At 43.6% G+C, this 12,593-nt stretch overlaps 1 protein-coding gene across 1 annotated transcript; it reads right to left on the bottom strand.

Annotated features, from left to right (window-relative positions):
* Positions 1-999: 999 nt before the first annotated feature.
* WDR76 (WD repeat domain 76) lies at positions 1,000-11,826 on the bottom strand (the record flags this gene model as incomplete). The annotated part of the gene is made up of 11 exons (XM_009700107.1): positions 1,000-1,255; positions 2,095-2,148; positions 3,792-3,944; positions 4,455-4,669; positions 6,091-6,224; positions 6,391-6,401; positions 7,887-8,051; positions 8,143-8,186; positions 9,159-9,279; positions 10,135-10,190; positions 11,734-11,826. Coding segments are annotated over 11 exons (1,302 nt in total), but the record flags the coding sequence as incomplete, so codon positions are not given.
* Positions 11,827-12,593: the final 767 nt, after the last annotated feature.

Here is a 12,593-nt window from a genome sequence, read left to right as displayed (position 1 = left end):
GACACGAGGGGAGCCCCGTTGTAGCCGTCAGGGCATCAGCGGGGAGCACTGAGCCAGTGGTGCCGAACCGAATCGGGTGCGCTGGGGTTTGCTACCCCGAACAGCCTGCCACAGAGCACAAGCAAACCACAGCGGTCACGGCACTCGCTGCAAAACCGCGGTCTTACCGCGACTGTGCCACAGCAGGTTGCTGCAGGACCCAGCCCTCAACACTGGCGTGCAGCAAACACAGGCTGATAAACGCAGTAACCCCTCACCGGTACCTCATCTTTAACAGTGCGTCTGGTGTCACAGAATCATACGGCTGGGAGGGGAATTAAAACGTTTTTAGTCCCAACCCCCCTGCCCTGGGCAGGGACACCTTCCACCAGACCAGGTCGCTCACAGCCCCATCCAACCTGGCCTTGAACACTCCCAGGGATGGGGCAGCCACAGCTTCTCTGGGCACCCTCTGCCGCTGCCTCACCACCCTCACCGGGAAGAATTTCTTCCTTGTATCTCATCTAAATCTTCCCTCTTCCCGTTTAAAGCCCTTGGCCCATGTCCCATCACTCCACGCCCTTGTCAAAAGCCCCTCCCCAGCTTTCTTGTCAGCCCCTTTAGGGACTGGAGGGCTGCTCCAAGGTCTGCCCAGGGTGGGAACAGTGCGGGAGCCGCAGAGAACGGCTGCTCCACAGTCACTAATGACAATCATTAAGTGCCTCCTACACATAGCACGTATCCTACTGAGCCAACATTTTTTTCTTTTTTTTGAAAAGTTACTTCAGTATTGGGAATAACTATCCGTTTTGGTATAAACTGACTGTCATAGCAGGAATAATTTTTTTCTTTTTTTTTTAAAGAAGGGAATGCCAAAGGTAGTTTAGAAGATTTATTTTAAAGCTTTTAGAAGACACTTTTGACCTGAGAAAATACAGTTAGCTTAGGCACTGCTTAATATAGATTAAACAAATTTAATGCAAAAAGGGGAAAAAAAAAAAATAATTGAGCCGCTTTTTTTTATTCTTTGAACACATGAAGGCGGCCACTGGAGTTGCCGCCCACTAGGATGTTCTTACTGGGATGAACAACATTAATGGAACACACGGAACCAAGGCAGTCAAGGTTATAAAAAGAGTGCAACAATTTTCCAGTATCTTGGAAGACTTCTATTTGTCTTGGACGTGCCATGCTGCCCACCACGAAGCAGTCTTCCTGTTTGGGGTCCCATATTGCTCTGAACCTAGTTAACCAGCGTCCTGTGTTACTGTTATGTCTTCAGAGAAACAAACAGGGAGAAAAAGAAAGAGATAAATATTCCTCTTATCGAATCCAGTATTTTTAAGTATCATTACTTATGCTGTCTTTGCTTAAACCCATCTTCCTCGCCTTCTAAACCATCAGCACGTTCACAGACTGGACAGATCGTGCTGCTCAGGTCCCTCAGTGGATCATTATCCTGTGATGCGTGGGATGGGACAAAGAAATCTAAGGGAGCAGGAAGATGAAGCAGAGGGTATTTTGACATAACTGATTATTAGCCAAAGCAGTGATGTTTCATGGTTGTCTATTTTAGTAAAAATAGGACAAACGTGCATCAAGCCTTTCGATAAACCGCAAACTAAGAATTTTCAAGCCAGTTGCTCATCCAGTTCCGGCTCCTTGGCAAACCAACCCTGACAATGATTCACCTTCTGGAGCACAAAGGGCTTTTACAAGTGTTGAGACTCTACCCAAAACATGGGATTTACCCTTACGTAGTAACCTTTGATACTTAAAAAAGCACACAAAGAAAAAGCATTCTGAAACAAAACACATTTCAAAAGCCACAAAACGGTCTGTTCTGGGTACACAGGAAGACATGAAAGCTTCCCTGTAGACTTTATCAACCTAAAGCAGCTATGCCCCAGTCGTGCTTTATGAACAAAAGCCACTGCAGGCACCCACAAGGGCAAATTCCCAGGCTAGGAGGGTCCCAGGGCTGATCTCCCACAGCTGCCAGTGACCCCCCAGGCCGGTGGGAAACCCAACACGGCAGAGCCTCCGCGCCCCGGTCGCTCCTGCCACAGCAGACCGGCTGCAGCATGCTCCTCAGCCCCAGGGCGCGCAGCTTACCTGATAGTACTCAGGGCTGCGACCGTGGAAGACAAAGAGGTGGTGTCATAGACCCTGTAACACAGAACAGTGCATTGGTAAGGTACATGTGCTAAAAAAGGCAGTCCTTTCCTCACAGAGTACAGATCGGTGCAGGCCAGACCACACGAGATTCTGGAATATAGCAACAAACAGCACAGAGACATCCAGCTCAAATAGAAGCACCAATATTCCAACAGAAATTATAACATTTGCCTTTTTAATTGGATTTGCTTTTAGCTAGAATTGATGGTCATCCTTTCTGAAAACTGTTACAGAAAGAGAGCAATACAAGAATGAGAACCCCCCATGGCAGGGCAGGTGGAACTTTAGGTTCTTTAAGGTCCCTTCCAACCCAAACCATTCTACGATTCTACGAACGGCTTGCGAGGACGGACGAGGGGCTCCTCCAGCCCAGTATCCTCTCCCGTCCACTCAGTCACCCCACAAACAGGCTGCCCAGGGAAGAACACAAGAGACGGGAAAACAGATGCAAGAGTGAAACCCCACCATTAGCGCCGTCCAGTGCCAGGACCTCCTCAGGCAGGGTGAGCTCGGCTGACAGAAACCATCAACAATCTCCCATTCTGGGCTCTCCTTCACCCCGGGTAAATGTTTAGGATCCCACCCTGCCCAGGGCAAAAAGTTCAACGAACTGCTGAGTAAAAACCTGCTTTCTTTTTAATTTAGAGGAGGCAGCAAATAAATGAACCTGTATCTGTTTTCTCCATTCTGTCGAGCACAAATACCCTGGTTTATTCATCTCCATTTTGTACTCTGATGCTTGTTCTGTTAGTGCCACGGATTTACAATTTTCATAACCAAGCTTACTACAGAGAACAAATCTTCAATTATATATAGTAAATACATCAGAGGAAAGAAAGCATTACAGCAACACAGAACTCTCACAAAGGAACTCTTCCCTGTCTATGTGGAAGGGACAGAAAGAAAATCAGATTTCCAGACAAAACATACAATGCTGCAACAACTCCCCAGAATGCACCCCATCTTTTAATAACACAGGCAAGCTGTAGAGGCCTGGTTTTCAACCTGGCCTTAATTGCCCCCCACCCCCCGCTTTGTACCTGCTATGCTTAGATACAGTTTAAGACTTCTACACATGTCCATGGTGAATATCCAGATGCAATCAGATACTTACATTAATAGATTACTTAAATCATGGTCACAAAACTACAAAGTAGAAAAAAACTCTCTCTCTAACACAACACAACTCACAGCAGCTTAAATTATCAAATAGTAGACTAGTTACAAAAGAGCTGATATTATCATAATTTTAAGCAGCAGCAGCTAAAAATAAATTCAGTTTCTAAGCATTTTGTATCCGTATTCATGAGCCAGGTTTTTGGCTGGTTCTTGCTTGGTTGGTTTCAGGGTTTTTTGTTCTGTTTTGTTTTGTTTGTTTGTTTTTTTAAAGACTAACAGTACTTGTGTATTTTACTGTTCACTGTTAAATACTCTTCAGAAAAAAATAATCATTAAAAACAACATTAAAAATGCCAATGCAAGTAAATCTTTATCCCTTTTGTGATATTCCCCTTTTGTAAAAAGTGATAAAGACAGAAAGCTCTCAATGATGGGTAATGCAGATAGGAAATAACAAAAAAAAACCACAACAGCTGACATTTTCCATAAAGATCATTCCTTGCACCCTGTCTTACCTCAGATTATCATCAGCACACACCGTCACTACTCGCTTCCCCGTTACAGGCGAGAAATACGCAGAAGCAACACTTTTTGTGTGTCCTTTAAGAGAGCTCACAGGCTTGTTCCCACTAGACTTCAGGTATCGAACATCATAAATACAAACATCCCTGCAACACATACCACACGGACCACTTTACAAGGTGACAGTTAAATAATTGTTCTTATTCTCCATTTACCAAAAAACACTCAAGAGACACTGCAGGTTTTATGTGAGCTGCATTTAGAACGTCACTTCAGCAGTGCGTATTCACTCAAATGACCAGCGACTCCAAAGGATTTTGAGAGCACCAAAACTAGCCCAAACCAAGAGCTCATTAAAATCCCTCTACACTGCGATCCCTCAAAAAACACGGTAACTCGTAAGACCATTCTATACCCATTACCAAAAGGTGAAGGGAAGTCAAAGTGTATCACATTTTAAATCCTGCTAAGAACTAAAATCTTGTTTTCTAAAAAGATCAAGAAAGCTTTGACTATACACTGAGGCTGACAAATTGGTTGCCCCATCAACAGTGGCTCCTGCCCTCCGAACGTGCCATTTATAGCTGCCTTCAGACACCAATGCAGGTAGAACAGTGAAAACCCAGAACAACTGCAGTTCATTTTGAGCTACATACACTGAGCCAGCAGCAACGAAATATTGCTTATTCACGGGGTGAACATGGACTGTCCTTGTTCTTTTGAAGCCAATGTCTGCATCAAGCTCTGAAGATGTTCCTGGCGTCCGTCTGTCCACAACAGCGACGTTGCCATCCCAGTGTCCTACTATTGCAGTGGAGGCATTATCTTCCAAAAAGTCAAAGGAAGATAAGCTTTCTTCACTTCTGCATATCTGAAAGGTCAGAAAAGGTCAAATGTAACCGAAACTATTCCATGACATAGAGAGAGTTATTCCTAATACCCAAAACACTCCATGGGCTGTAGATTTCACGCTTTCCCTTTCTAAGATACTAAAAATACTAATGAAGACTACCTAATTTGATAGCTCCAGCCTTAGCTATCCATGTAGCTAATCTTTCTGTAAAACTGGTATGCCTTCCACAGGGGAGGTAATTAACCACCCAAAACCAACTGGCAACAACATACTCTGAATTCTCTGTTACAACTCTTGCAAGACACTGTCACCTCTATGTTCCAGTAATCAAATGGCCGGTATCCTTGAGTGCATACTGAGGGAGGATTACCGATACCGTTCCTTTCTTCAATGCTACAGAAAACTTTAATCGGGTGCAGAAATGTGAATTTGGCTCCCTATAATTTGGGAGAGCAGAGTTGGGATGTCAAACCATCTTATCCCATGGTACTTTCCTCTCAAAGCAGCAGCTAGCTGCAAGTATAATAACGCTGCAGGAAAGCTTCGATATTCCAGCTCTCTCTAGGTGTGCAGGCTCTCCCCACTTGCAGCTGTATTCTTTCCAATGGCAGTAATACTCCTAAAGGCATCACAAGGCTGTGTAAGTCAGCATAAGGTAAGCGGAGCAGAAGGGCATTTCTCTTCCCCCAACCTCTAAAGGCACATCCTTGCAAGCACTGGTCTCCCAGAAAGAGCCCCCCTGGACCTTCCTGGCCTCTTGACCAAACACTTGCAGATTCTTCCCGGACAGCTGGCCCGCCTGCAGCCCCACCAAAACTAGGGTGCCTGTAAGGGCTGGGGGAAAAAATCTTTAAACTGTTGTAACTTGTTTTATTTTGCAGTGTTGCAGAGCTGATCAATGCAGATGTAGCTGTCAAAAACAAGTAAACAAAGCAAGCATCACGAAGCTCCTCAGTTAAGCTGTCTGGCTCACTGCGGAGACAGTCATTTTGCTCACTTGAAGCCTGAGAAAAGCAAAGTCAGCTCATGCTTCATGTTGTTTTACAATGTTTATCTGGGTGGGGTTTTTTTTTGTAAGATTTAGTTCTTCAAATCGTTCTTGTTTGTCATCGTTAAAAGGTAATGCTTTTGAAAAGAGGCACATACTGCTTAGGTATGGAGATATGAAATTAAATTCAATAATTGCAACTGTCTCTGCAGGAGTGAAATTGGGAGTACCCAAACTGTTACTATGTTTTATTGAGTAGGAAGCATCTCCATATTTTTATGATGTTAATTAAAGATTACTTCATGTGCCCTTGTGGAAATAGAATCTTGAACTTTCTTGTTAACAAAACAACCCACAAATAATGAGTTGGGTACAAGGAGACTCAAACTTCACCGCAGCGCGTACCAAGAGATTTCCAAGGAGTCTGCAGCACAAGCGCGGGAGCACTCACCTCATCAAAGACAGCTCTGGTAACATCACCACATCGCAGACTCTCACTGCTTAGAGACAGCAAGTGAGCAGGATTAAACGGAGAAAAATGCATGCAGCTGACCAGATAATTGTGTGGCATAAAGACATGTGCTCCTTCTTCAGACTTACAGTTCTGAAAAACAATTGAGATTCAGTGGACACAGATCCTAATCGCTGTAGTTATTCCTAGTAATTACTGCCACTTTCAAAGTCTTTGTTTTTCAAATGTTCTCAGTCTGCTCAACACAGCACTGCTAGGCTACAGCCTCCCTCCCGCTACCATTTTCACCACTGTACAAGTAACTTAGCTCAAAAAGGCACCAAGAATTTACTCTCTGTTTCAGAATTCTGTTTCCCAATCAGGAAAAGCTGCAACTTCCTGCTGCAATTTAAGTGCACTTCAGTTGTCAATACTGTATCTGCTCATCACGCGTTTTCACTGACAGAACTGGCTTCTCAGTTACCGCAGCTGAACACCTGGTGAGGACCAAATGTATGCGTACGCCTTTTACATCAAAATAGGTATGTATTAGGTTACTTAGAACTCAAGATGAATTATAGTGACCCAAAGTGAATGTAAAGTGTCATCTCCTGTATCTTCTCTTCTAATTTTGGCATCATTCAAGCTCTGTTCTTTTAAAAGAAACTGAATAGACCATTTTGGAACAGGTACCGGTTCATTCCACAAAGATTACTCTGCTCCCAAACTTGGTCAACTCCAACTCACTTCAGGAAAACAAAAAAAGAGAGAGCAAAAGGGAAAAAGAGAAGCTTTAACAATTCTAGGCTTCCACTGAAATTTCTTTGCAAGGCCACAAAGAGAGCCTGCAGCGCTCGGAGACCTCAGCCTCCCCATCACCAGATCACACTCTTCGACAGGCAGCAACCGCAGCTGCTGTCAGAGCCTTCTAAACTCTATGGAGCACTTTAAACTTCTTTACAATTGAGTACAAGTCTCAGAGATGAATTTAGGCGATCAGTTTCCTGATGCTGTCAAAGCAGAAATGACTCGAAACTCCAGAGGTTAACGGTATTGCAAAAAAGGAAAAGAAAACCTGCGTGTGTGTGAACTTCAAGCAGCTGGCTTGGACGAGGTGGGATCAAAGCAGAGAGTGCGGGGGGAGGTTACAAAGGTGTAAGCCAAGGGCATGAATGAGGATTCTTGCTGCAGGAGTAATTAAGGCAATTCAGAACCGATGGTGAGACTATCAGCAAAACCCCCAAAAGTTTTCAAAGCACCAAATGCTGTGCTATTTTTCAGAGACAATGTATGTAAGTATGTGCCAGCACATATATTGGCACAGCAATTTTATCTCTGCTGTCTGGAACAACAGTGACTCACAGCAGTTACCCAAAATTTGTAACTCAAGCTCAAAACCCAAATACTGGAGCATCCATTTCCCCTCTCTCTCCAAAACCTAGCTGTGGTATTGCTACAAGGGTACTGTAATTAGAACCTGAATCTCTCAATTTGAATTCAATCTGAATTGCGATTTTAACCCTTACTGATAATATTATTTCAGCCAGCGATCCATTTTCTTCCGCTCTGCTCCCAAAAATTACCAGTGCAACCTTTCCTCCCATTAAACCCGGGCTTGCCAAGGACCAGACAGACTTTTCAAGCAATTCTGGCGAGCCTCAACAGACACCCTGGTGTTAGCTGTAATAGTGTGGAAAGCCTAAAATACCATCACAAGCCTGACAAAATGATGCTCCGGGCTGCGCCCCATCTGCATCCATCCTGCAACAAACAGCTCCGGCAGGTGAGGAGCACACAAACAACTCACCACATTCCAGAGACCGATCTGCCCGGACTTGTCTCCAGCTGCCACAAAGATGATGCTTTCAGAAGGATGGATAGCCATAGAACACACTCGGTATTTCACAACCTTTTTAATGTTATCTTCACTGAGGACCATGCTGTTCAGGCTGTCTAGGTACCTAGACAACATCAGTAAAACGTTAGCTATCCAAGAGAGTTAAAAAGGAGAACAAGACAATACCCAGTTTTTAGCTGCTGTCTTCAGATTACCTTTCCATGTCACACGTACGCTTTTCGGTATCATTAGCTTTCATCTACAGATAGAAAGGAAACATTCATTAGAATTAGAACCCAAGCTAAATGATGTTATCCAAAAATCACTAATTATAACTAATAATACCTCACTTATCCTCATCCATGTAGACAATAAGCCCTCTGTCAATTTGCTGCTCCCCATCTGATCTTCTGGAACCATTGGCAAAGGTCCGGCTGGAACTTGAGGCTGGAATGACATTAGCAATTTTCGTAACTCAAAAGAACTAAAATTACAAATACGGTGAATTGTTACCTTCCACAGGCCAGATATTCTGAGAACACATCTACAATAATACAAGAAATAAATATTAAAAAAAAATGTTTGTATCGACATCTTATTAAAAAGATAAATAGAACTTTACTGCACACAACAGCAAAGACAAATAGCTACCCTATGTTTTTTCCTCTCCTTTCTGATACTCCAGCAAGGTCGATCTTCAAGAACTGTGTTACAGAGATTTAGCTTTATTCTACAGCACCATGGAAGATTTAAATCCCCATTTCTCAGAGCAATAGAATTTTTACTTGTTGCTACATCAGTACTTCAAAAAGATAGTAAATATTTCAAAGGAAAATAAACCAGATCAAAAGTTACAGTGAAATAACATTAAAACAGAGTGATAAAACTTTGAATTTCAAAGCTGCTCAAAGCTATGGGTTGTTGAAAAATGCGTAACGTTTTACCTCAGGACCCTTCTGATCATCCAAACCTGTGTTAGTTCATCAACCTGAGTCACAGAACATTGACTAACTTTCAGAGAGGACATGGGAAGCCTGCTATTCAAGATGCTTGAGGGTGAAAGAATTTACCTTTTATTATTTCCACTGCATAACGCACCTTCCCAAATGTCTAGAGGTTTTTACAGGAAGCTCAGCAATAACAAGTATCATCAGTCAACTTCACCAGCACCTTTTTTATAAAGCTGCTGTGTATACACCCACCCCCCTCCTCCAACCCTGCCCCATCTCACATATTCCTCTGCTCCCGGCTGGGCAGGCATCTCCAACATTGGAATTCCAGACGGTGCTACTCTTTGCAAGCGCATAGATCTTCGCCGTATTGTTTCATCTTCTGCCTTCTTAGGCTTAGCTCTAGAACAATTCAAACATTTCAAACTTACAGACACAGTTAAATAACTTAAGTCCTCTGCATTTAAGTACCAGACTACATAGTAGGTTCAGATGTACAGCTCTAACGCTGTGGCACAGCCCTACAGCCTAACTAGTTCCGATTCCCTCTAGGAGGGTTGCGATTACTCTTCCTTCAGTGATAGCAACGAACAAAAAGAGCACTTTACAATGCATATGTATGTAGTGCGTTTTTATTGTGCTTGTAATACATCCTGCCACTGTCGCTTCTCTTCCCAACCCTCCTTATTTATAATTCATCCTTCCGCTCACTCATCTAGTCATCTTTTTCCACTTTCCTTCATCGTGTATCTTATTCTTTATTTGGACTTAAGCTCATTTTTCTGCTTTGCCCGGCACTGTTTTGGCACTGCCAAATGTCTTCTACGCTAATTGGTTACACTATCTCTTGCATCTAGTTCTCCCCCTCTCTTTCCCACACCTTTTCCCATCATTTGTTTTTATCATTTCTTTCTTTCTTTAGCCATCATGCCAAATATCATCAAGAAAAAAGAAATGTCCTTGAAATACCTCAATATAAACATCACAAAAAGAACAAATTCTGTAATTTGACAGAAAAGATATTAATACTGCCATTTTCTTTCCAAAGGATGGCAGAGGAGAGGCACTACCTAGAGGAGCTACCCATTCATCAAGTCAAACAGCTTAAGATAATCAGTTATTCCGATTTAGCTTTACAGGGAGACTCCTCACTAGCTCACGCTCTTCGCAGTATCAGGTATGTGCAGGTGGAAGTGCTACACCAGCTAACACACAATGAAGGAACAGTGATACAAATCTCATATACAGTTATTTTACCTTTTGGTGACATGAGATTGCGGTTTAGCTGCAATTTGTTGAAGTCTTGCAGCTGACTTAAAAAGAAAAAAAAAAAAGATTAAAAATATATATAACAAGGAAAAAAGATTAACCTGTATAAAATACAACTATCTAAAGGTTGCAATAAACTACATCGCAATTATTTATAACAATAGCAAAAAGGGATTTTTAAGCATCGAATTCCCTGATTTCTGTGAACGGCACGCAGGAGCCCAGCACCGCCCGAACGTTCTGCAGCCCTTCTCTTCACGGAACAAAGAAAACCTTCTAATGCTACGCGCCAGACACAGAAAGACATTCAAAGTAGAATCGGTAACCACCGAGGCCTCCATTCGCAGTGTCTTCTCCATTACATTTTGAAGACAGACGTTTAGCTCATTTGGACTTCAGAAAAGTTTAGGAACGTCCGGATAAGACCACTGCTCCGCTACTACCCTGGCCAAAGCACACGAGGCCTGGCATGAGAAGATTTACCTGCTGCTTGGGTTTGCCAGCCCATACTGGCCAGTGCTAACGGCAACCGAGACGGCTACAGCTCCTTTTGCTAGTCTTCACTACTCTGTGGTCAGTGCTGTGACTACAGTCAGACTGCCTAGTCTTTACTGACCTCGCTGAGGATAACTGGAAGAAAAGGCACTATTTTTACTCAAGTTTCACTCTTGGTGGTAAGGAGTCTGACCGCCTACTAGACAGGCCCAACCATGTCTTGCAGCCTGGTATAATGAGCAAGCAAGGATGCAGCCATTCAAGGAGGTAATTCACTCACTGCTGCCAGAAAAGGGATACATTATGAGTTTAAAAAAAAATAAATAAAAATAATGTAAGGGAATGAAAGAGTGCAGAAAGAAGGATAAAGATTTGGATCTACTCATGCGACAGCATTTGAAATTCCACTGCCTCAATCTCCTAGACAACTTCTCCAACACCAGAAGAATTATAACACACTTGTGTCCACCCAGACCAGACACAGCGCGGGGAAGGACTCCAGCAGCACCCTCCCTGCGGGCCCTTCCCAAGAGCCTCTCAAGCACGGGGCGGTGAGCTGAACCCTCCCGACAGCCCGAGACCTGCCTCCCCGCCGCCCTCCCGTTAGATAACCAGCGAACCTGAAATGCAGGAGCCGAATGCCCTCCGCGGCGCAGGGGCAGGGGAGGGAGCACACCTTACACAACCCAGCAGGACGCTGCACCTACCGCACACACGCTGCCCGGAAGGCAGAGGCGAGCACCTCCACGGGTGCCTTTTACCCCAGGGCCGCCCCAACCCGTGCTGCTGGGTCGGCGGCAGCTCTGGGACCACGGGCTCGAGCACGGCCGGGCGCTGCCAGCACAGAATGCCGTACGAGCCAAGTTTTGCTTTCTTCACTTTCTGTAAGCTTAACCAATGGCTTCCCCTCTGGAAAAAGCTAGCTAGCAGCACAAACCCCCATTTTTTAATCCAGTCAAAGCAGTCCTGATGTCTCAGGAAGCTGTCATGGCTTTCCTCACACACCTGCCACCGTAAGGCAAGGGTTTCACAACCAGAGGGTTGACAGTACAATTATTACACATTTTGATGCTACTTAGAATCTATACAAACCTCATGCAGCTTTAAAGCAGCAAAGAATTTAGCGTTTTCTGTAATGTTCTTTAGTCTTTTCCTTTCATAAGCTGATAACTGTGAGTATCCATCCTACAAAAAGAAAAGTCAATTACTCTTCATAGTACAGTTACCTGCAAGAGATGTCCCAGCTTCTGGGAAGTGAATCTTTAAACTGATTGTTGAAATTATTTAAAAGTGGTTCAATATAGTTGCAACCACACAAAAAAAACATACGATCTGGGGTGATCCCACATCAATACCAAAACTTGTTCACAGAGGTACTACCTTGCGTTACAAAACTTACTCCTAGCAGTAATTCCACAAAAAAGGCAGTTCATCAAAATCTTGCTAGAATGAAAACAATGCTGAAGTGACTCAATAAACAACTTAAAACTTCAGCAATACAGCAAACATTGCACATAAACGGAACATAGTCTTAGATCACCTTTATCTTTCACAGAGCAGAAGGCGGACTTGACAAGTTGAAATGATGATTTAAATATAAATGAATATTGACAAAACTATCATATCTTATGACTGCGTCCATCCGTAAACACGCCTGAAGATGGTTACTGACAGCACCAGAACACGCTGGTGCTTTTGCTACCCGGTTTTATACACTCTGACTGATAGCAAGAGCTCTTTTTTCATCCCTTAGACATTCTGAAGGGGTAAAATGAAGTTTTACACCGCCCGTCAGAGAAGCTAAAAGGAAAAAAACAAACCCAAAGGTTACATAAAAAGGAAAAATCCTTTCAAACTTTTTTATCAACACGACAAACGCGCGCCTTGAGAACTGCACACCAGCACCCTTCCCCTGCTGCAGCCAGGGCGCAGGCAAGGCTCGGCCGGCCCCG

The sequence above is a fragment of the Cariama cristata genome, unplaced genomic scaffold (assembly GCF_000690535.1).
Source record: "Cariama cristata isolate BGI_N322 unplaced genomic scaffold, ASM69053v1 scaffold26325, whole genome shotgun sequence".
NCBI classification, from domain to species: domain Eukaryota; kingdom Metazoa; phylum Chordata; class Aves; order Cariamiformes; family Cariamidae; genus Cariama; species Cariama cristata.
This window is presented reverse-complemented; position numbering and strand designations above follow the sequence as displayed.